Genomic DNA, 25022 nt, shown 5'->3' on the forward strand with positions numbered 1-25022 from the left:
TATCAGGTCACTTGGGTGCCATTGGAAATCAATGGTAAATTTTGCCCAATAGAAATAAATTGGCATGTTTTTGGCAAATTTAGGCCAAACCGTACTGTTTGAGCAAAAACTGTACAGAACGATTTTTTAAATGTATAAACTATGTGATTTGGACAAAAATTGTAGGACAAATAGCGTTTTAAAAATTTAACTTTAAATAAATAAATAAAAAATGCATTTTGGGGCGAACGGTTATTATTCTGGTGCCAAATGAAAGAGAGCCCACTTCGCATGAGAATTCCAGTCATTTTGGTGTATGAACGGTATCGTGGTGTATAAATGTTATCGGTGGTTCAAATGCCTTCTGCTGGACGGCGCGCCAAAGAATCGCCATTGAATAAAAAAAGGAATATTATAGATGGTACCTTTTGCATTACATGCAACGCTACCATCAATTTTTGATATAAATATATTGTACTGCCAAAAGAGTGCATTACCTTCCCTTCTTGTGTATCCCCACTAACCCATTGGGTACTTAACCTCCAAACTGGAAGCTCATTTGCCATCCAGAAGAATGCGAAAGCTCTTCTCTTTATTATTTTCCTTTTTTTATTTTAAAACTCAAACATTCAATGCAGGTTCAAGCAACACAATCTTTATATCACCCCTACATGATTAAGCCTTTCATGTACGAATTTATATATATATATACATACATACAGTGCGGAGAACAAGTATTTGATACACTGCCAATGGGTCAAATACTTGTTCTCCCCACTGTATATTTACCCGTACAAGGGAATCATCTCACTCACGAAGCCTGAGAAGCTTCAATCCTTTAGTTTAAAATGAAACGAGTTCATTTGGATATGCTCAACATATTGGTTGAATGTTTTTACAGTCTGTGATGGTCGCCTACTTCGTTCCGAACGTTTCAACATTTACACTGAAGTTTCAGCACCTGAGCGCTTCTACTTCCGGTTCACTTGACGCAACATCTGTTTATCCATCCGGGACTTGCAGTTCTTTCCCATTCTCTACTCAACAAATAAGCTCCTTCAAAGAATTTTCATCTTATGGTAAGTATTGAAGTGAGCGTTTTATTGGACTACAACGTCCCAACTTAAAGATCAGTGGAAGTCGTTTGGCTTTACGTTGTAGCTTCTCAGGTTCTTTTAGCTTAGCGTTGTTTAGTTTAGCTCGTCATCCAAGACATGGCAATGTACACGGAAAACAATAATTATCAGTAATGTATTTTGATACCATTTTTTAAATGCTGGAATAAAATATTTGTCCAGCTTAATTTAAAACTTTACTTTAACCCTTAACCACTCAAGCCTAATATTGTGTGTGTTTTTGACAGATGTTTTTTTTTTTTTTTTTTTTTTTTAAAGTATTATTTTGTCTCTTCATTGCATGTCAAAATGTTTATTGCTTGGTATATTTTTCTGAGCATAACGTCATCTAACCAGTTCAGGGTTTACCCTGCCTCCTGCCTGTTGTTAGCTGGGATAGGCTCCAGCACCCCCGCGACCCTCGTGTGGATACGCGGTTCAGAATATATATGAATGAATAACGTCGAAATAAATTGTTATTATTACATTATAAATTATTACATCACCTTAGTCGGCCAAAAAAACACAAAAATACATATTTATTAGTTGATGCGGTCACACGTCCCGTCCCAAGATAATGAGTGCCCTCTATTGCCTAGTGTGCTCACATGCACCGATTTAGACATTTTCTACTATCAAGTTAAAACGATCATATCTCTGGTTTTCTGTGGTCTGTAGGGGCCAAATAAAAACTGGGAGACAGTTTGAAGTTCTCAATTTTAAGTCATGTTGACGGCTCTATGTGAAGTAGTTCATTTTTTACAGCGCTTTCAAGACCAATACACATCAGAAGGATGAAAATAGCTTGTTTTTCTGTTTCTTTTTTAGTCATTTTGTAGAATATCCTAGGAAACGTTCTGATACATGTAACGCTATCGCGTGAGATCGTTATTGTGAGCCTTGTATCGCAAATCGTATCGTCAGGTAGTCGTAGGTTTCCACCCCTAGTAATAAACTAATGTAAATTAAGAGAAGGACAATTGGACTCTGGCAAATCACATGAATTTTTTCTTTCCCCACAGACGTCACTGATGAAGATCCTCACCCTGAGAAGCACGATTCCCCCAGCGTTATACAGGAGGAGGAGTAAGAGATGTCGGGCATCAAACAGGAAGCGGAGCTAGAGACCCCCAGCATTAAAGAAGAAGAACAGGAAGATGAAATCACTTTTCCATTGACTGTCATTGTGAAGAGCGAAGAAGATGAACTTTCAAGCGCAGAGAGCGAAGCCGCGAAACCTTCGAGCGGCAGCTCATTTCAACACCTGACAACAAATGAAGAGAGAAAATCGCAACTGGACGGCCTTTTGGCGCCGCTCTCAGACAGTGAAGACGTAACAACCCACTCTTCGGACTTTACCACTGATGAAGAGGATGTGGACTTTGACCCAAAGTCTAGGAAATCCTTAAACAAGTCATCATTGACAAGAGATTCAAAAAACTACGCGGGTGGGAAACGATTTGCCTGCACACGTTGCGATAAAAGATTTTCTTGGAAGCATCACTTACAAAGACACATGCATACACACACTGGGGACAGACCATTTGCCTGCTCAGTTTGTGGTAAAAGATTCAACGATAAGGGAAATTTAAACAAACACGCAAACATACATACTGGAGAAAAGCCATTTTCCTGCTCATTTTGTGATAAAAGATACTTCACAAAGACAAATTTAAACATTCACACGAGAAGACACACTGGAGAGAAGCCTTTTTCCTGCTCACTTTGTACGAAAAGATTCACCTCGAAGGCAGAATTAAGCAGTCACGCTAAAACACACACTGGAGAGAAGTCTTTTGCCTGCTCACTTTGCGATAAAACTTTTTCTTGGAAGCATCAGTTAACAAGACACACGCGTACCCACACTGGAGAAAAGCCTTTTCTCTGCACAGTTTGTGATAAGAGATTCACCACGAAGGTAGAATTAAACAATCATAGAAGAACACACACTGGCGAAAAGCCTTTTGTCTGCACATGTTGCGGTAAAAAATACACCCGGAAGGTACAATTAAACAACCACAAAAGAGCACACACTGGAGAGAAGCCTTTTCCCTGCTTACTTTGCGATAAAAGATTTTCTCAGAAGCAACAGTTAACAAGACATACGCATAGGCACACTGGAGAGAAGCCTTTTCCCTGCTCACTTTGCGATAAAAGATTCTCAGAGAATGGAGAGTTACTCAGACATGCAAGAAAACGCCATGGAGTTTCTGGGAAAACACTCACACAGGAGGGACATTTCGAATCGCACACAAGAACCCACCCTGGGGAATAACCTTTCAATTGCCGTGTGTGACATAAGAAATGATTGTGCAGATCCTGTTCATTTTCAGAACTATTCACTATTCATGATTTCATACCTTTTATTTGATTGAATTGGGCTACTTCTCTTTCCATCACATGATACTTTTGCGAGTCTACTGCTTTTCGCCATTTTTATTTTGAATGTTGGCATTTGAAATACTTGCTGCCCTTCTTTTTGTTGTTTGTTCAATTGAGTGTTGTTTTTGGCAGCCCTATTAATTCTCGTCTTAGTCTTTTGGATGAAAATACTTATTAGTCGTAGTCATGATTTAGTTATTTCAAAATGTGTTACTCTTCGTCTAGTTTTAGTCGACAACTTGTCAAAATATTTTCGTCTATATGTAACGGGTATCTCAGATTTGCAAATATTGTATGTTTTATAATTACACAAAACTTGGTTGTTTTCTTATTTTCTTTTTTATTTTCTTCTATCCTCCTTCAAAGTTGGAACTTTTTTCTTTTTTTACGACCCTGTTGGTCGTATGTTGTTTGTTTCCCCTATGTGAGTTATTAACGCGACACCTTGGGTGCACTTTATTCTGCCTTTTTCTGCGTGGATGTCAATGGGGAGGTATGGGGATATATAAAAATCGCGTTGCATCTCTTTTTGTATTCATTTTGAACAGGGGCATGTTGTTAATGACAAGTTAAATGGTAGGATTGTGTCTTTTTGTGACTTTTGTCAGAAATTAAATGCACATCACATCACAGTCTTGACTCCCGACGTAATTTCAAACATAGAACCCAGAGACGAAAACCACCGGTCACACTTGGTGTGTTTTGCATCGCATGCAAAGCTACCATCAATTTTCAATATAAATATATTGTACTGCCAAAGAGTGTGTTTCCTTGTGTACTGCCTGGCAGCCATGCTAACATTGAATGTCCTCCAATGAAACGCAAGGCTTGGTCTTTTCTTGCTTTTCCCATCCATCCATCCATCCATTATCTACCGTTTAATCTGGGGTTGGGTCGCATTGGCAGCAGCTTTAGTAGGGAACCCCAGACTTGCCTCTCCCCAGCCACTTCAACCAGCTCCTCCTGCAGGATCCCAGGGCGTTCCCAGGCCAGCTGAGAGATCTAATCTTTCCAGCGTGTCCTGGGTCGTTGCTGTGGCCTCCCGCCTGTGGGACATGCCAAGAACACCTCTCCAGGGAGGTGCTAGGAGGCATCTGAACCAGACCCCGAGCCACCTCAGCCTGCTCTTCTCAGCATGGGGGAGTAGCGGCTAAACCCTGATTTCCTCCTGGATGACCGAGCTTCTAGTATTAATCAGAAGTAATTTGTTGTGAAATTACAGTATAACACAAAAACATGCACATATTCAATAAAACTGTACAATACACAATATAATACTAACATCGAGACATAACCGCACTCAACAGCGTCAATGCGACTGACAGGCTTGGATGCAATGAATAATTATAACAGGAAGGTGGCACTAACGACTTCTAAAATGTAGTATATTCTAAATGTCACCTGACTCTTAGCACTGGTAACTCTAGCCAGCACAAAATACCTGTAGTTTATTCTGTTTTTTTTTAATTTTAGTCTTTTATTTTTATTTTTTTAATTGAACAATTCAACAACAATCACTATACTACGTTCAAGAAAGACATATAACAACAAATTTAAAAGTAAACACTGACACAAATAAAATAAAAAATTATACAAAGTGAAAAGTATATGCTTTTATTTATTTTTTTAATGCAACAATACAACATTTGAACAGTAACAATTTACACATACAAGACGGACATATAGCAGCTACAACAGCAACAACAACAAAACTGCAAATATTAGCAAAACTAATAATATTGCAGTTCAGGGGATTAAAAAAACAAAACATTTGGAACACAAATACAATAATCTTTTTACTTTGATATAGGTTATACTGTATATACAGAGCCATTTCTTTTTTAAAGGCAATAAAATTGGGTTTTGATTCTCAAGCTCCCAAGCTGGTAGAGGACCCGAGCTTGAAAGGAGAGACACCGCCCGGGTGGGCAAGCTCTCCTTTCAAGCTTTCAAACATTCAATACAGGTAGAAGCAATACAATCATGACATAAACCCGACATTAACCCTTTCGTGCACGAATGATGTTATATTTCTTTTCACCCTTACAAGGCAATCATCTCACTCATGAAGCCAAAGAAATTCAATCCTTAAATTTAAAATGAAGCGAGTTTATTTGGATATGTTTAACATATTTATTGAATATTTTTACAGTGCAGTGATGTGAAGCGGTTTTGGTTCCAAACGCTTTAACGTATTACACTGAAGTTTCAGCGCCTGAAACGTTTCTACTTCCAGTTCATTTGACGCAACATCTGTTTACCCGTCCGTGACTAGCAGTTCTTTTGTGTTCCCTTCTAACTAAACGAGCTCCTTCACAGCATTCCCATCGGGTAAGTATCGAAGTAGGCGTTTTATTGGACTGAAACGTCCCAACTAGAAGCTCAATGGGAGTCGTATGGCTTTACGTTGTAGCTTCCGAAGCTTTTTATTATTATTATTATTATTTTTTTTTTAGCTTAGCTTTGTTGAGCTTAGGTTGCTATCCAAGACACGGTAGTTCAATGCATATTTGAGTGACACGTGGAAAACCATAATTATCAGCAATCTATTTTGATTTTTTTTTTTTTTTAATGCTGGAATAAAATATCTGTCCAGCTTCATTTGAAACTATAACATTTTTAAAGAAACATTTGGTAATTTGTCGTTTTTGGTCAATTTTAGCGACGTCGGTGGACAAAAGCGGTAGTGTTTTGCCTAAAGGAAGACTGCGTTTCCCATAGAGACAGACGGACATCCGGGCATTTAATGACGTCACCAGCCACAACAAAGCGTCGCCATATTGACAATGGGGTAAAAGACCAGTCACTTATAATAGACTCTACCCACGTGACGTCACAACTCCTTCCTCCTGACTGGTGCCGCCCAATTGTCCGTCAACACATCATGTTTACCTGTTACGGCTACATACATACCTCCTATTTACGACGTGTTTTTCTGCTCGTTAACATTAATAATCAAAATGGTGAAGGCGTGTGTGGCGGTCGGTTGCAATAACAGAGAAGATAGACGGAGAAGACGGAGAGACTTGAAGTTCTACCGGATTCCGAGAGACCCGGAGAGAAGAGAGCGAGATGGGCTGCTGCAATTCGACGAGAAAACTGGGCTCCAAACGATTACCACAGATTATGTAGTAGTCATTTTATATCTGCTAAGATGCATTTAATATATATTTAGAGGGTTTTGGGCTGACAACCACAATTAAGATCATTGCAAGGCTAATCGCCGACAACATACACGTATGTATGTAGTGAGAGTGCTATCGCTAAACCATATAAACATTAAAAGCCCTAACTCCATTGACAAACGACATGAAATACATTAGACTTGACAGTGGATGTTAGCAATAACAAAAGATTTTGAATTGAAAATTTCGTAACTCACCTTTCCAAGCACAAGATAGATTCCTGCCGAATTTTCGTGGACGAGGACCTGTTTCACCCAACCAGCAACGAAGTATTTATAAGCCTCCAAGCTCTTAAAGTTTTTCAAACTTTCGTGAGAATAAGGCTGATTTTGTGTGGACAAGATAGTTGTACATATCAGGGTAGCTAGCAGATGTCAGGCAAATACGGCGGAGACAGCGGGTCGAAAAACATTGATTTAGGCATCAAATATGGATCTGGCGAATGGATAAACTGAAGCTTTTCCACATAACGCCTTTTATGCAACGCATCAAGTGAGTTTACGGCATCCGAAAGCACCGGGTCTTCCATGAAATGCATTATAAATTGCTCGATCAATTGAGACCATTGATAATACAGACACAAAATGACAGACAAGGGGGCGGAACCATACAGCGAGCACGTGATTTTGTGACGTCGGTGGGTAGGGTCTATAGAAACGCGTTGAACTTTCGTCTTATTTGCCGTCTTTTTTCCGTCGGAATGGCTAAAAGTAGCTGTGTTGCGGGTTGTCACACAAGGAAGATTTCGGAGCCGCATTTGAAGTTCTTCATTCTTCGACGTGAGAAAAAAAGGAGTAACAAATGGCTGAGCGCAACTAATCGAGGAACAGTAAAAGAAGACGATTCCGTGGACTATTTTCGCCTGTGGGAACCTAAATTCCAGCACATTTACGTTTGCAGCCGACATTTTATTACTGGTGAGTTTAATTGATTATATTTTGCCCCAATTAGCTGCTACGATTCAATAGACTAGGCAGTGATTATTTTTACCTTAACCGGCAACTCGCAAAGCGTTTTTTTTCTTTTGCCGTGAACTGCTCTGATTAGTCAATCGGTATATTACTGGCCTGGTGGGAATTGTTTTTTTTGCCGTGATGTGTTGACGGCTAAATAAAGCTTGGAGGCGAATTACCGGTAACGGCAGAAATAATCACTTGGTATATACTACCAGTTTTCTCAGTTCCACACAGTACATATTCCACGTAAATGATAAAGGTCAACTTACTGGGTGACTTTATGAGGTAGTTGTAGATGTTTCCGAACTCCACTGCAGGCCATTCCTTTGTTTATCCAGGTATCAGCTGCGACTTTGTATCGGCAGCTTTGTACGCCAATAAACGCTTATTTTAAATTACATCGCCTCCTCGCGTCTGTCGGCAGTGACTCGTGATCAATGTTGTCAGTGACGCGTTAGTAACGCGTTACTGTAATCTGATTACTTTCTTTCAGTAACAAGCAATCTAACGCGTTCATTTTTCCAGGCCAGTAATCTGATTAAAGTTAGTTTCCTCGGTACCTGTGCGTTACTATTTTGTTGTTGCCTCATACTGTATGTAGAATGAAGAATATTGTAGTCATGTACGCAGAGCATTTGAAAAGAAAATACTGCGCTTGAGTTTGGGAGTGACATCACATCTCACGTTTCTCATCTGGGTGAAAAAATGGGTCACGTGTAATACCATGCTGCCTGTGCGCGCGCCGTCTGCCACGGCGGTCAACAAAATAGCCTGCTAGCTGTCAGGATGCTAACAGTAAAGGAGCCGGAGAGATACAACAAACGGCTGCATTTGCTCACTGGAGATACAGCCATTACTTTACATATCCGTCCAGTAAAGATGACAAAAATATCTCCGTGCGTTGCAAACTCTGCGCTGGCTCAGAAATTCAACAAGGAAGCACTTGGAATTACAGCACAACGTGTCGTGAAAAAAAAAGCCGACAGGTAACGAGACAGCCAGCTCTTCTACAGTTTGTAACCAGCCTTTATAATATGTGTAATTATGTACATTTTATAGTTTGAGTTTGTAATCATAGGCAGAGTTTTACATTTGTGGGACTGGGGGGAGAAGCATGTTGAAGACTGAAACGAAAGTCAAAAGTTTGGACACACATTTTGCCTTTTATATATTTTCACTACTGTTATATATTCTCACTAAAGACATCAAAACTATGAACGAACATGTGGAATGGCAAAAAAAAAAGTGAAATAACTGAAAACAGGTTTTGTTTTCTACATTCTTCAAGGTATCCACCTTTGAGGTGTCTCCAAACTTTTGGCCAATACTGTGTATATATATATATATATATATATATATATATATATATATATATCTGTACATTTTTATTATATTATGTATATACAGGATATACTGTATGGATATATTTTCCCCAAGTGGAAGCTTCCATGATTCTAATAAATTTAATAATTAAAAAAAAAATATATATATATATATATATATATTTATATACACACACACATCTTGACACTGTTCGAGTTCAATCAACTGTTCAAGTTGTTGTTGGCAGAGTTTGAAAGCTTAGGTTTAAAGAAATTCTAAATCTCCATCTTGCCTCCTCTGGTGTAGTTTTGGCTAAGCAAAGCAAAGGATAGTCTCCAAGGTGCAAGTCACGTGATCTGTTCGAAAAATGATTTTGACCCATAATGAAAACTTAACGTTGTAGGATTTTTGTTCATTTCATTCATTTTTGTTGTTTGTTTTATTGCTTTACAACTTTTAGAAACAACATTTTAACGGCTAGGTCTTTATTTCAAAGGGGAATTTCAGAATTTTTTACATTAGGCTTTATCTTGGAGTCAGCGGGGGTTTAATTAGTCATTGCAGTTGATTTCAACTAATTTTGTGCAGTTTGTCAGTTAGTTTTAGGGCTCCGGAATGGCTAAGCAAGGGCGGGTCAATAGTGGTCGACTAATTAAACCCCCACTAACTCAAAGATTAAGCCTTATGTGAAAAACTCAATTAAACGCAATGACATTTTTCTGTTATTTTTATGTTGAGGCAGCAAAAGGAAAAAAAAGGTAAAAAGTAACTGATAAGTTACTTTTAAAGTAACTTTGTTACTTTGATAATAAAGTAATCAGTAAAGTAACTAGATTACTTTTTTGAGGTATAATCAGTAATCAGTAATTAAATTACTTTTTTAAGTAAGCTGTGACAACACTGCTCGTGATAATAGTAAGCCACGTTTAAGACGTTTTTAGGAAAAAGGACGCAAAACACACCTGAAATATATGAATTTCAGACGTCTGTCTATGGAATGTTAAGCTGTGTGTACCCCCTTCACAAAATGGCGACACGTTGCTAAGCGAGGTGACCTTATCGTGACATCACGCCGACTTCCTCCATGAGGACCCGTGCACACCCGCAAAGTGTCGTAAAATCGTCAATCAATAAAAAATGAATCTCTCAGTCGCCTGCAGATGGATTGAACAACATTTCTGTTTCCAGCGGATGTGTGAAGGATGAATTGTAATAAAGTAATGAATCCAGTTGTGGCTAAACAATAGCCACCCGATGCGAACTCGTCAGCGATGATGACTTTTTTTTCCCTCTTCAGACAAAACTTTTTGCCTCTTCGGTTGCTCTGCCATCTTTAACGGAATTCACCCGTAAGCGTACGCATCGACTTCCATATTTATAATGAATGGGAAAAGGGGAAGTGACGTATGCCGTAAAGCAGACACCACATTTGTATTTGTGTGTGTGTGTGTGGCAGGGTTGCTGCCCTCCTCCTTAAAGTTAATTAGTACCTGTGAAAGCAATACAGACCCCCTCAACTAGTTGTCAGTCAACATATTATCACAAATGTAATGAAAATATTTTATAAAGATAACTTACCTATTGTTGCTTTAAGGATTATTTTGTCTCTTCATAGCATGTCAAAATGTTTAATATGTCCTTGGTATCTTACTTGGTATTTTTTTTTCTGAACATAACGTCATATAACCCGTTCAGGGTGTACACTGCCTTTTGCCCGTTGTTAGCTGGGATAGGCTCGAACACCCCCGCGACCTTTGTGTGGATCAGCGGTTCAGAAGATGAATGAATGAATGAATAATTTCATCTATATAGATTGTTATTATTACATTATAACCTATTACATCACCTTAGTCGGCCAAAAAACACAAAAATACATATTTATTAGTTGAAGAATTCAGACGTCCCGTCCCCTAGAGCCTCTATTGTCTATTGCGCACACATGCACCTATAAAGACATTTTCTACCATCAAGTTGAATGATAATAAGACCGGTTTTCTGTGGTCTGTTGGTGCCAAATGAAAACTGGGAGAGAGTTTGAAGTCCTCAATTTTAAAACATTTTGACGGCTCGATGTGAAATAGTTTATTTTTACGGCGCTTTATAGACCAATTCACAGCAGAAGGCTAAAAATAGCTAGTTTTTCTGTTTATTAATTGTTTTGTAGAATATCCTAGGAAGATTTTCTGCCCCATGTATCACCGCAGCATGAGATCATCGGCAAATCAAGTGATTTTCTTCCTGTGTCCCCCAGGTGTCATTGATGAAGATCTTCACACCAAGTACAATTCTGCCCCACGATAAACAGGAGGAAGAGTCGGCGATGTCGGACATCAAACAGGAAGTGGAGCCAGAAACCCCCTACATTAAGGAAGAAGAACAGGAAGATGAAATCACCACATTTCCATTGACTGTCATTGTGAAAAGCGAAGAAAATGAACATTTAAGCAAAGAGAGCGGAGACACAAAACTTTCAAGCGGCAGCTCATTTCAACACCTGACAACAAATGACGAGGTACAATCGCAACCAGACAGCCTATTAGCTCCGCTCTCGGACAGCGACGACGTAATGTCCCACTCTTCTGACCTTGACACTGATGAGGAGGATGTTGACTTTGACCAAAACGCTGCAAAATCCTTAAACAAGTCTTCAGTGAAAAGAGACACAAGAAAACGCTTGGTTGGGAAACCTATTCCTTGCTCACATTGCGATAAAAGATTTTCTTGGAAGGCTGAATTAGAAAAGCATAAGCGTACACACACTGGAGAAAAGCCTTTTGTCTGCTCATGTTGTGGTCAAAGATTCGCCGAGAAGGGAAATTTAAACAAACACAGTAGCACGCACAGTGGAGAAAAGCCTTTTCCCTGCGCAATTTGCAACAAAAGATTTAGACAAAAGACTTATTTGAAAAAACATATGCGTACACACACTAGAGACGCAAAAAAATGCGTGGGTGTGAAACAGTTTGCCTGCTCAGGTTGCGATAAAAGATTTTCCACGAAGCACCACTTTCAAAGACACATGCATACACACACCAGGGAGAAACCATTTGCCTGCTCATTTTGTGATAAACGATTATCTCGGAAGCGAGAGTTGACAAGACACACATATACGCACACTGGAGAAAAGCCTTTTCTCTGCACAGTTTGTGGTAAAAGGTTCAACGATAAGGGAAATTTAAACAAACACGCAAGATTACACGCTCCAGAGAAGCCTTTCGCATGCTCATTTTGCGAGAGAAGATTTTGTCGGAAGAATCAGTTGACAAGACACACGCGTACACACACAGGAGAAAAGCCTTTTGTCTGCACACATTGTGGTAAAAGATTCATCGACAAGGGAAGTTTGAACAAACACACCCCAACACACACTGGAGAGAAGCCTTTTGGCTGCTCATTTTGCGATAAACGATTCATCGACAAGGGAAATTTAAAAACTCACACAAGAACACACACTGGAGAGAAGCCTTTTGTCTGCTTACTTTGCCACAAAAGATTTTGTACGAAGCAACAGTTAACAAGACACGCGGGAAGCCACACTGGGGAAAAAGCTTTCAATTGCACTGTGTGACAAAATATTCTGATTTCTGCCACCCATTTACCGTGAAAAAATACACTTTAATTTCCTAATTGTATTGCTTATGACAGGGGTGGGCAAACTATTCCACAAAGGGCCGCAGTGGGTGCGGGTTTTGGTTGCAACCCATTAAGAGGACACCTTTTCACCATTCTGCTGTTTTGCAAGTGCAATCAGTCGATTGCTGTCAGGTGCTTCGCATTTCTGCTGAAACCGCATTGGTTAAACTATCTGTGCTGGGTCAGTTGGAACAAAGACCAGGACCCACTGCTGCCCTCGAGGACCGGTTTGCCCACCTCTGGCTTATGAGCGTCTAAAGCAGGGGTTTTCAACCCAGTCCTCAAGGCACACTGTGGGTCCTGGTTTTTGTTCCAGCCGATCCAGCAGAGACAGTTGAACCAATGAGGCTTCTGCTAAAACAAGCCACACCTGACTGCAATCAACTGATTGCACTTGTAAAACACCAGATTGGGGAAAAAGTGTTGTCATCTTGTTTGGTAAGAATGAAATCCTGCACCCACAGTGTGCCTTAGTGGAATAGGTTGGGAACCCCTGGTCTAAAGATGTTGAAATGATTTTGCAGGTGCTGCTCCATAACTTGATACTTTTGCTATTATACTGCTTTTTGTCATTTTACCTATGAATGCAGGAATTTGAAATACTTTTTTACTTATTTGTTCAATTTCCAAGCTTCATTTGAATAGTTTCAGGGAAGATGTCTTTTGTGCATTGTGGTTTTTTGAAATCTGCTATATTATAAAATTACTGTAATCTTTTATTATTAATACAATTACATATTTTTTTAACTTCTATTGTGAAATACTTTTAAAGCTTTTGAACTTTAGTGCTGTAACAATTCATGGATTAACTCGATTAATTTTACTAGAAAAAAGCTTCGAATCAAATTTTACTGCTTCAATGATTTGTTTAATTTGAATGGCGTTGTAATGGTTTGTTTTGAAATTGTTAGCATTTAGTTTTATTGATGTGGATGGATACACTCACTTTCCTCTAGTGGCAACCGTGAATATGACATAACTCATCTAGACATGTGCCGGTGACCGGTTTCACGGTTTACCGTGGTGTGAAAACGTCGCGGTTTCAAAACCACTAAAATATTCCGCCAGACCGTAGAACGGTATTCGCTATTTTTCATGTGTCAAAACTGCAGCCAGACGGGACGTGGCGCGGCAGCGCTCACCACCTCCCGTTTGTTGCTGTGTGTGAAAGTGACTCTATCGGCTAGACAGCCAGCGAACCCAAAAACAAATACTCTTTCAATTTCAATTTATTGAGCTCTCAAATCGTGGTAAGTGGAATATACAAAATGCATACATTTAAAACGTTGTACAATTGTATTTTTCCATGTGTGAGTAGCTTCAACAGATTAGCACTATGGAAAAAGTTCGCCAAAAACAAAACACATTTTCCTTTCAAATTCGATATACAAACTAAATAAAAGCTTACAAAGACGAATGTTAGCCTAGGTTTAGCTGGGAGAGCAACTTCGTCGAGTTTTACAGCCGCAGAGTGAGAAAACAGGCCTGGCTGGAATACTTTTGTAGCCGGATTTTATGCTGAAGCCTGTGAAGCTACCAAGTCTTGGGCTTTGGCTGGTAGACCCAGGCAGGGCCCTATATTTGAATACAAGAAGCTCACAAATGCAAAATATAAGTATGCAGTTCGCTACATTAAAAAGAATGAGCAAAATTTGAGGGCTGACTCCATGGCCAAGAAGCTTTTACGTAAAAATTCTAAAGACTTTTGGAAGGAGGTGAGGTTTGCTAATAATTGCAAGCCCTCCTTACCCTGTACGGTAGATGGTTTCTCTGGTGCAAATGATATTGCAGCTTTCTGGCGACAGCATTATAAAAATGTATTTAACTGTGTGCCGAAGGATGCCTATCAAGCAGGCAATGTCAAAGGGGTGTGCACATTTACGACCCATGAGGTGCATCAGGTTATAAAGAACTTATCAGTTAATAAATCCACAGGTATGGACTTTATATCTGCTGAACATCTAAAGCATGCTAGCCCGAGGCTTACTCCGCTTCTCGCACTTTGCTTTACATCATTTATGGTTCATGGCCGTCTTCCTGAATCTATAATGTCAGTGCTGCTAGTCCCTGTCATCAAAAACAAAGCAGGAAAAGTGAACAGCTCTGACAATTACAGACCCATCGCCCTCGCTAGTGTCCTCTCTAAGGTTTTTGAACTCCTCCTACTAGAGAGAGTTAATGCATCTGTAAGCTCAACGGACAATCAGTTTGGTTTTAAACCTAAGCATGGTACGGATATGTGTATTTACGTTTTAAAAGAATTGGTAAATACATATATAAGTAAAAACTCCTCTGTGCTTATGTGTTTTTTAGACGCTTCCAAGGCTTTTGACCGTGTCAACCATGGAAAGTTGTTTAAGAAATTAAGCCAAGCGGGTGTTTCTAGCAATATTTTAAGAATTCTGTCATATTGGTATGCACACCAAACAATGCAAGTGAAATGGGATGACTGTGTGTCTGCGCCTTTCCACGTCACCAATGGGGTTAGACAAGGGAGCGTTTTATCTCCAATTTTATTTAACTTTTATATGAATGATTTGTCAAAACAGTTAAGTAGATGTAAAACTGGCTGCATGGCTGGTGGGTTGGTGGTGAACCATCTTATGTATGCTGACGACTGTGTGCTTTTTAGTCCAAGTTCAGCTGGTCTCCAGCAGCTGCTCACTGTGTGTGCCAGGTACGGGGAGCTACACAATATAAAATATAATGATGCTAAGAGTGTCGTGATGATTGTAAGATCAAATGGGGATAAACATATGGTCTTCCCTGACTTTAAGTTGGCTGGTCAAGAATGAAAGTCCTGCAGTCAGGTGAAATATCTCGGCCATATGATCACCGACACGCTGACAGACAATGAGGACATATTTCGCCAGTGCCGTTCGTTATATGTCCAAGCTAATATCCTCTCCCGTAAATTTGGTCACTGCTCGGATGAGGTCAAGGTGGCCCTTTTTAAGGCTTATTGTACACCACTCTACACTGCACATCTGTGGTCTAATTATAACAAAGGACATTTCCAGAGACTACAAGTGGCATATAATGATTCCCTAAGAATTTTGTTAAAAAGGCCCAGATGGACCAGTGCTTCAGCAATGTTTGTAGCAGCTCGGGTGAATACCCTCCAGTCTGTTTTAAGGATAAACATGTTTAAGTTTATCAGTCGTCTGAATGGTTCAGAAAATGTGATTGTGTTGGGCCTGACCAACATTTTGTACAGCTTTACACGCTACTTGTCTCGGTTTTGGAAGCACTGGTATACGTGCCTTTTAAATGTGGGTCGTTAGGAGACCCAGTGCTGTGTTATTGTTTTACCATTTCTTTATTTTATTTTGTCTTTTAATCTATTGTTGTGTTGTGTTGTTGGACCTTGAGTCTGTTAATAAATCTATCTATCTATCTATCTATCTAAAACAAGCTTGATTCGCTTGAATCAGTGGCTTGAATGAAAGGGGGGGAAAAAATGGTAGCCTCAAAGATCGCTAATTGCAGAAAGATGATCTTGCCCTAAGCACAAATCCACGTTCGCTGGATCAAGGAGAAGTCACACTCCCATTTTTTTTTTTTTTTTTTTTTTAGATGAAACCTTTCCACAACAATATTGACATTTTAACTAACTTATACATTTTTAACTAACTTATTAACTTATAAATTATTTATGTTCTTTTTAACACAAAGGCATGACATGTAGACTAGAGTTGACACAGTGGCTGAAAATGGCGAAACTTCACTTGAGCTTTTCCACCCTCAAAACAAAGTCATGCAGTATAATTTTAAAAAATTTTTATTTAGAAGTGTTTTTACTTTTTTATAGAAATTGTTTTGTTCGTGCTCTAATCTTGAACAATAAGCTGTGGGTATAGTCTATAAATTGTATTTTAATTTTATTTAAAATATTCGTTTTTTTAATTGATATTTTATTTATTTTAACAACATATTCATGTTTCAATTTGCAACTATGTTCTGAAAAAAAAATTCCTGTTCAATGGATTTTTTTTTTTTTTTTTAACCCATACATCTCAAAATAGCAATACAGCTGAGTGTGCGGGATTGGCACTGACAGAGGGGCTCCATGCGCCCTTCACACAGCTGAGAGAATTGTATCGGTGCTGACCAAGCGAGACAAGCCACAGGATGGTGAGGGGAGGTCCATCCTGCCTGCCACTCAAGTGAGGCATGGTGAAGCAGATTGGCTTGTTAGCCCTCGCCTGACTAACAAAGAAGACGAAAAGACGCCTGCATCAGCTCTTCTGGGGTCCAACAATGGAGAGTCTAGAACAATGGCGGGACATCCTATCTTGCTACAAGGAATGCCTGATAACAAGAACACTCTACGACCAGAATTTGAATACTCAGCGCTCCTTTGGCCCTGAGGCTGACAAAATCTCCAACTTTGGTTGCCTCGGCAACAGTGACACAAGAACCTCGCAGCCCAACCTTCAAACAAAAGAGTTACTCTAAACAACACCAAAACACACCCTTGTTAGGGCCCACAGCCCGCCCCGCCATAGCCTTCAAAAGACTGAATGCTAAGCTAAGAGCTGTCGCTTCTCGGGAATCTTTTGTTGACCTTTGATTTGGTGACCTTGGAGCCAGCCTTCTTCCTCGTCTTAGTCTATTTGCTGTTTTGCCTTGCCTTTCGAAGCCTTTTTCCAGGTTTTAAAATGGAGTCAGTACATGGGGTTAAAACTATGGTGAAAGCAAGGAGTTTGGCTTATCGGCTGGGTGGTCAGGGCTGAAAGTCTGGCTGGAAGTTTAAATTCCAACATTTATTAAGGTTGTATTATTTGATCAATTTATTTTTATCTTCTTTTAAAATGACGAATATTATAAAAAAATATATTTATGTATTAGAGTTGTCTATTATCAGGTGGCCGATAACATCGTCCAGTAAAAGCATTTTAAATTTATATCGACTACGGTTTTTCATTATCGGGTTTACAATACATACGTATAATACAATTTACAACAAACAATTTCATAACAATACAAATACAATTCAATACAAATTGGTTTGGATGTCTAGCACCGTCAGTGGACATAAAGAGGCGCCACCATGTGGTGGATGTCCTATGAAACAAAGAGGATCACAGAAGTGACACAAATCGCACTGAAAGATGAGCGTTCACCGCCAGTCCTCCCACTTTAAATGAATTGGACGCCTGTCTGTGTCGGTGTGTGTCTCACAACAGGTGTCAAACGCCACTACAAGATAAAACATGAAAATTCATGGAAAACAGGGCCAGGGATCACATTAAGGTCGGCATCTTTCCTATTTGTAATATAAAATCTAAAACCGTGCATAGAATTCACGATTTTATGTTGCTAGTGAACAAGAAAAAATGTAAGAGTCGCCTGTTCTGACTTTGAAGGCAAAACAGCCCGCTCTGTCCTGTGGAATAGACCTGCACTGAGAATCACACTTGTTCCCCTTTTCCTTCTGGGGTGCGTGTGTGTTTGGGGGGGGGGGGGCATATAATATGTCTACAAAAGATGCTGCTGCTGTAAAGCTGTCATTACTGTTCTACTTATTTTCAAATTTTGATATTTTATACAATATGCATTTATTTTTTAGTTAATTGATGAATAAGAATGGTGGTTACCGTATTCAATTTCAATGTATGTCCATGTTGTTTTGTTTGGAGTAAAATTACAGCTTTGTTGGATATAAAAATTCGGATATGTATCATTAATCTTGGTGTGGCACACTGATTGACAAGAAAATTTGAAAATGTCACTCCAAACCAAAAAGGTTGCTGACCCCTGCACGAAGGGAAATAGCCAGGGTGTATTTATTTTGAATCCATTAATTTAGCTTTTATTAATTTTTATTAACATTGTCTGAATTTATCAACCATTTATATCATAGAAATAAAAAAATACACATGAATAAATTCAAATGTTTATATAAGCATTATATATTTTATTTTCAAATTCAAGTGAAACAACCTGCTTTGAGTCGAGGCTGTTTGATGACTTCTGACCGTGCTTTCTCTTCGCCTCGATGTACAGTAGTTCTTCTCGTTTTCTTCTTTTGTACTACTGGAATAATTAGGGCTCGTGGCGAGCGAGAAAAGCTATGTTTATCATATTTAAAAAAAAAAAAAAAAAAACTCTGAATTTCAGAGATGTGAAGTCGTTTTGGTTCCAAACGCTTCAACATATTACACTGAAGTTTCCGTGCCTGAACATTTCTACTTCCGGTTCAGTTTACTTAGCTGCGTTGCAACAACAACTGATCCAGGACTTGTCGTTTTTTTGTGTTCCTTTCTCACCAAAAGAGCTCCCTCGAAGCAGTCTCATCGGGTAAGTACCGAAGTAAGAATTAAGTGAAGTATAAAAGTCCAATCTTAAATCTTAGGGGAAGTCGTTTGGCTTTATGATAAAGCTACCCAGGCTTCCATAACTTCGTTTTGTTTAGCTTAGCTCGATAGCCAGACAGGTTAACGCATTTCGATTGCCTTAGCTTCATGCCACTACCGATTTGTAAATTTTGTTTTAAGGGGGTTGCTCGGTTAACAATAGAGTGACTACATTTAATTGTATGAGACGCTTCTCGATTTGTCTTAAAGACGCGACAAAATAAATACTACTAACTGAAGGCCAACGCATTCCCAAACATGAGAGACGAGAGGATGATTAGGAGAGCAAATTCAGTCCACGACCAGCAACTGAAAAACGAAAGAAGTGAAGTTATTTTTCATTTAGAGGTATTTAAAGGGTTATTTACGACTTAGGTGGAAATTCGGGTTACACCGCCAGCCTAGGAACAGAACTCGTTCGTAACCCGGGAACTACCTGTATTCAATACTCTTGATTTCATACATATTATTTGATTGAACTGTGCTACTTCTCTTTCTATTGAGGTTGTTCCATCACATGGTACTTTTTCTAATGTACTGCATTTCCCCATTTTTCTTTTGAATTTTGGCATTTGAAATACTTTGATGCTGCACTTGAATTTTTTAAAAAGTTATATAGAAAATGTCTATTAATCTTTTGAATTGTAGCATTTTCCAATCTGCTTCATTAAATAATTACTGTTCCTATTTATGATTATTACTACTTAATCCATCCATTCATCCATCATCTTCCGCTTGTTCTGGGGTCGGGTTGCGTGGGCAGCAGCTTTAAAAGGGAAGCTCAGACTTCCCTCTCCCCAGCCACTTCAACCAGCTCCTCCGGTGGGATCCCAAGGCGTTTCCAGGCCAGCCGAGAGACATAGTCTCTCCAGCGTCTCCTGGGTCGTCCCCGGGGCCTCCCGCCGGTGGGACATTATTTTGTCTTATTACTGACTTTTTTTAAATTCCTCTAATGTGAACTACAGGGGTTGGAGAAAATAATGGTAACCCCTCAGAAAACCAACAAAAATTAATTTAATATGGTGTAGATCAGCCTTTTGTGGCAATTACAACCTCAATTTTCCGAGGTATTGAGTCATACAACTTTTGAATTGTTTCCAAAGGAATTTTAAGCCATCCTTCATTTGCAATACCTTCCAACTCTTTGAGAGACAATGGCGGTGGAAATCGACGTCTTAATTTAATCTCTAAAACTGACCATAAATGCTCAATAATGTTGAGGTCTGAGGATTATTTCGGCCATATGAGATGCTCAACTTCATGAGAATGTTCCTCATGCCATTCTTTTACAATTATGTTCAGTGATTATGTGCCAAAATTTGAGGTGTTTCCATTATTTTGTCCAACCCCTGTATTTTTTTAAAGCTCTTTTCTGTTCTATAAATATGGATTGTTTATCCCACTACACGTTGCATTAAAGTTATTCTCATATTTCACAACAATTAGATGACTAAGGATTCATTCTTAAACTACAAAATGCCTTTTCTGGAGTAATCGTGATGGTAGCTTTGCTGTGATGGTTGGTGTATCTGGTCACTTCCTGGTGATTTGGGGGCATTTTAGTGTCACTTCCTGTTTATTTGGGGGCATTTCAAGGTCATTTCCTGTTCATATTGGGTCACTTACTGTTGATATCGGGTCACTTAGGTGGGAAATCAAAATGAAGGAATGGAAGTTTTTGAATAAATGGGAAATTTTGCCCATTAGAAATGAATGAGCATAATGCAGATTTAGGCCAAAACGTACGGTTTTAGCAAAAACTGTACAGAACGTTTATGCTCCTCAGTGTCCTGAATTTCTTTTATGTATAAATTATGCGATGTGGACAAAAAATTTAGGGAAAAATAGCGTTTTGAATTTTAACTTAAAAAAAAACAAAAAAAACACAGTTTTGGGCGTACTGTCATTTTGGGGTGTCAAATAAAAGAGCCCACGTTGCCTGAGAATTCCGGTCGTTTTGGTGTATGAACAGTGTCGGTGGGTCAGATGACTGGCTGGAAGGCGCCGAAGAATCGCCATTGGGGAAAAAAAAAGGAACATTATCGATTGTAGCTTTTGTATTACATGCAAAACTACCATCAATTTTTGATGTAAATGCATTGTACTGCCCATTGCCAAAAGAGTGCATTTCCTTCATTTCTTGTGTACTCCCTCGTACCCTGTTGGCTGCTTTACCTCTGAACCGGAAGCCCATTTGCCATCTGTAACATCCCAGAAGAATTAATGATTATTTTCCTTTTTGAAAATTTGAAAACTCAAACATTCAATGCAGGTACAAACAACACAATCATGATATAACCCCTACATGAACCCTTTCATGCACGAATGATACAATATTTCTTCTCACACTTACAAGGCAATCATCTCTCTCATGAAGCCTGAGAAGCTTCAATCCTTTAGTTTAAAATGAAGCCAGTTCATTTGGATATGTTTAACATATTGATTGAATATTTTTACAGTCCAGTGATGGTTACCTACTTCATTCCAAACGTTTCAATATATTACATACACTGAAGTTTCAGCGCCGGAACGTTTCTACTTCCGGTTCACTTGACGCAACTTCTGTGAAACCATCCGGGACTTGCAGTTCTCTCGTGTTTCTTTCTCACCAAATGAACTGCTTCAAAGCATTCTCATCGAGTAAGTCTCGAAGTAAGCGTTTTATGGACTAAAACGTCCCAATTTAAAGCTCTGTGGGTGCCTCCCAGGTTCTTTTAGCTTAGCTTTGTTTAGCTTTGCTCGCTATGGTATTATTTTGTTTCTTTATGTCACGTGAAAATGTTTAACATGTGGGGATCTTGCTCGGTATATTTTTTTTCTTGAGCATAACGTCATCTAACCAGTTCAGGGACTACCCTGCCTCCTGCCCGTTGTTAGCTGGGATAGGCTCCAGCACCCCTGTGACCCTCGTGAGGATAAGCAGTTCATAAAATGAATTAATTAATAATGTAATCTATACAGATTGTTATTATTAAATTATAATCTATTACATAACCTCACTTGGCAAAAAAATCATATTTATTAGTTGAAGCGGTCAGACGTCCCGTCCCAAGAGCATAAGTGCCCTCTATTGTCTATAGCGCAGACATTCACACATAAAGACATTTTGTACTATCAAGTTAAAATGATCATATGACCGGTTTTCTGTGGTCTGTAGGTGCCAAATAAAAACTGGGAGACAGTTTGAAGTCCTCAATTTTAAGTCATGCTGACGGCTCTATGTGAAATAGTTCTTCTTCTTTTTTTTTTTACAACACTTTCAAGACCAATTCACAGCAGAATGATGAAAATGGCTTGTTTTTCTGTTTATTAGTCGTTATGTAGAATATCCTAGAAAAAAAAATTCTGACCCATGTATCGCTAAAGCGTGAAGTCATCGTTATTGTAAGCCTTGTATCGCAAATCGTATCGTCATGTACTCGGAGGTTCCCAGCCACAGTGATAAACTAATGTAAATTCACAGCAGAAGGACAATTGGACTCTGGCAAATCACTTTTTTTTTTCATCCCGTGTCCCACAGACATCACTGGTGACGATCTTCACCCTGAGAAGCACGATTCCCCCCACGATATACAGGAGGAGGAGTCAAAGATGTCGGACATCAAACAGGAAGCGGAGCCAGAGACCCCCAGGATTAAAGAAGAAGAACAGGAAGAGGAAACCACTTTTCCACTGACTGTCATTGTGAAGAGCAAAGAAGATGAACTTTCAAGCGCAGAGAGCGGAGCCGCGAAACCTTCGGGCGGCATCTCATTTCAACACCTGACAACAAATGAAGAGGCAGTATCGCAACTGGACGGCCTCTTGCTGAAGATTTCCACCCTGAGAAGCACGATCCCCCCCCACATTAAACAGGAGGAGTCAGAGATGTCGGACATCAAACAGGAAGCGGAGCCAGTGACCCCCTTCATTAAAGAAGAAGAACAGGAAGATGAAATCACTTTTCCATTGACTGTCATTGTGAAGAGCGAAGAAGATGAACTTTCAAGCGAAGAGAGCGGAGCCGCGAAACCTTCGAGCGGCAGCTCATTTCAACACCTGACACCAAATGAAGAGGGAAAATCGAAACCGGACGGCCTCTTGGCGCCACTCTCAAACAGTGAAGACGTGACAACCCACTCTTCGGATTTTACCACTGATGAAGAGGATGTGGACGTTGACCCAAAGTCTAGGAAATCTTTAAAAAAGTCATCATTGACAAGAGATTCAAAAAACTACGCGGGTGGGAAACGATTTGCCTGCACACATTGCGATAAAATATTTTCTTGGAAGCATCACTTACAAAGACACATGCATACACACACTGGGGACAGACCATTTGCCTGCTCAGTTTGTGGTAGAAGATTCAACGATAAGGGAAATTTAAACAAACATGCAACTATACACACTGGAGAGAAGCCATTTGCCTGCTCAATTTGCGAAAAAACTTTTTCTTGGAAGTCGCAGTTAATAAGACACATGCATACTCACACTGGAGAAAAGCCTTTTCTCTGCACAGTTTGTGATAAGAGATTCATCACGAAGATAGAATTAAACTATCATAGTAGAACACACACCGGCGAAAAGCCTTGTGTCTGTACATGTTGTGGTAAAAGATTCACACGAAAGGGAGATTTAACCAATCACAAAAGAGCACACACTGGAGAGAAGCCTTATCCCTGCTCATTTTGTGATAAAAGGTTTTGTGTGAAGCAAGCGTTAACAAGACACACGCGCATGCACACTGGAGAGAAGCCTTTTCCCTGCTCACTCTGCGATAAAAGATTCTCAGAGAATGGAGAGTTACTCAGACATGGAAGAAAATGGCATGGAGTTAGTAAGAAAACACTCACACAGGAGCAGCATTACGAATCGCACTCAAGAACCCACACCGGGGAATAACCTTTTAATTGCAGTGTGTGACAAAAGAAATGATTGTGTAGATCCTGCTCATTTTCAGAACTATTCAGTATTCATGATTTCATACCTTTTATTTGATTGAATTGGGATACTTCTCTTTCTGTTGGGGTTGTTCCATCACATGATTCTTTTCCGATTGTACTGCTTTCCGTTTTTATTTTGAACTTTGGCATTTAAAATACTTTGATGCTGCACTTGTTTTTGTTGTTTGTTCAATTCAGTGTTGTTTTTGGCAGCCTTATTGATTCTCGTCTTAATCTTTTGGACAAAAATACTTCTTAGTTGTAGTCATGTTTTAGTCATTTCAAAATGTGTTAGTCTTCATCTACTTTTAGTCGACAATTAGTCAAAATGTTTTCGTCAATATGTAACGGGTATCTCAGATTTGCTAATATTGTATGTTTTCTAATTACACAAAAATTCAAAGATGGAACTTTTTTGTTTGTATGTTGTTTGTTTCCCCTATGTCAATTGTTAACGCAACACCTTGGGTGCACTTAGTTATCCCCTTTTCTGTGTGGATGTCAATGGGGAGGTAAGTGCCATTTGCATGTGGAGACTTTTGTTCTAATATGTAATTTCCAGGCGTATATTCAAGTATAAAAATCGCATTGCATCTCTTTTTGTATTTTAAACAGGGGCACGTTGTTAACGCCAAGTTTAATGAGAGGATTGTGTCTTTTTGTGACTTGTCAGAAATTAAATGCACATCACATCACAGTCTTGACTCCCGTTGTCCTGTTAAACATACAATCTGGAGACGAAAACCACTGATCACACATCAATTTTTCATCTCAATATATTGTACTGCCAAAAGAGTGTTTCCTTGTGTACTGCCTGACAGCCATGCGAACATTGATTGTCCTCCAATGAAACAATAGGCTTGGTCTTTTCTTGTTTTTCCCCATCTATTATCTACCATTTAATCCGGGGTCTGGTCGCATTGGCAGCAGCTTTAGCTGGGAACCCCAGACTTCCCTCTCCACAGCCACTTCAACCAGCTCCTCCTCCAGGATCCCAGGGTGTTCCAAGGCCAGCTTAGAGATATAATTTCCCCAGCATGTCCTGGGTTGTCGCTCCTCTATATACGTATATATGTTGTGAAGAACATAATGTCATGGCTCTCTTGAGTTTCCAGTTATTTCTACAACTCAGATTTTTCTCCGATACAGTGATTGGAACAGATACTTC

At 39.3% G+C, this 25022-nt stretch overlaps 3 protein-coding genes across 4 annotated transcripts; all 3 read left to right on the plus strand.

Annotated features, from left to right (window-relative positions):
- Positions 1–953: 953 nt before the first annotated feature.
- Positions 954–4050, plus strand: LOC130917782 (gastrula zinc finger protein XlCGF52.1-like). Its single transcript, XM_057839469.1, has 2 exons — positions 954–1058; positions 2117–4050. The coding sequence occupies exon 2, from the start codon at positions 2188–2190 to the stop codon at positions 3367–3369; it is 1182 nt and encodes a 393-aa protein (XP_057695452.1). The 5' UTR covers positions 954–1058; positions 2117–2187; the 3' UTR covers positions 3370–4050.
- A 1699-nt stretch (positions 4051–5749) lies between these two features.
- LOC130917742 (gastrula zinc finger protein XlCGF57.1-like) lies at positions 5750–15957 on the plus strand. Its single transcript, XM_057839411.1, has 3 exons — positions 5750–5807; positions 6139–6267; positions 11192–15957. Exons 2-3 carry the CDS (start codon positions 6223–6225, stop codon positions 12506–12508), a joined length of 1362 nt encoding a protein of 453 aa, XP_057695394.1. The 5' UTR covers positions 5750–5807; positions 6139–6222; the 3' UTR covers positions 12509–15957.
- Positions 15958–18752: 2795 nt separating this feature from the next.
- LOC130917752 (zinc finger protein OZF-like) lies at positions 18753–24588 on the plus strand. 2 transcript variants are annotated; one of them, XM_057839428.1, is made up of 3 exons: positions 18779–18876; positions 19699–19837; positions 22453–24588. In XM_057839428.1, the coding sequence occupies exon 3, from the start codon at positions 22524–22526 to the stop codon at positions 23811–23813; it is 1290 nt and encodes a 429-aa protein (XP_057695411.1). In that variant the 5' UTR covers positions 18779–18876; positions 19699–19837; positions 22453–22523; the 3' UTR covers positions 23814–24588. The 2 variants fall into 2 exon arrangements, with proteins under 2 accessions (XP_057695404.1, XP_057695411.1); XM_057839421.1 differs by lacking the exon at positions 19699–19837 and having other exon boundaries at positions 18753–18876; positions 22453–24587.
- The last annotated feature ends 434 nt before the right edge of the window (positions 24589–25022 follow it).

The sequence above is a fragment of the Corythoichthys intestinalis genome, chromosome 1 (assembly GCF_030265065.1).
Source record: "Corythoichthys intestinalis isolate RoL2023-P3 chromosome 1, ASM3026506v1, whole genome shotgun sequence".
Taxonomy (NCBI): domain Eukaryota; kingdom Metazoa; phylum Chordata; class Actinopteri; order Syngnathiformes; family Syngnathidae; genus Corythoichthys; species Corythoichthys intestinalis.

Bases quoted from the DNA above. Each gene is read 5' to 3' on its own strand.
- LOC130917782 (XM_057839469.1), top strand. From the start codon at position 2,188: ATGTCGGGCATCAAACAGGAAGCGGAGCTAGAGACCCCCAGCATTAAA.
- LOC130917742 (XM_057839411.1), top strand. From the start codon at position 6,223: ATGACGTCACCAGCCACAACAAAGCGTCGCCATATTGACAATGGG. The intron at 6,268-11,191 runs GTAAAAGACCAG...TGTGTCCCCCAG, and splicing joins GTCGCCATATTGACAATGGG to GTGTCATTGATGAAGATCTT.
- LOC130917752 (XM_057839421.1), top strand. From the start codon at position 22,524: ATGTCGGACATCAAACAGGAAGCGGAGCCAGAGACCCCCAGGATTAAA.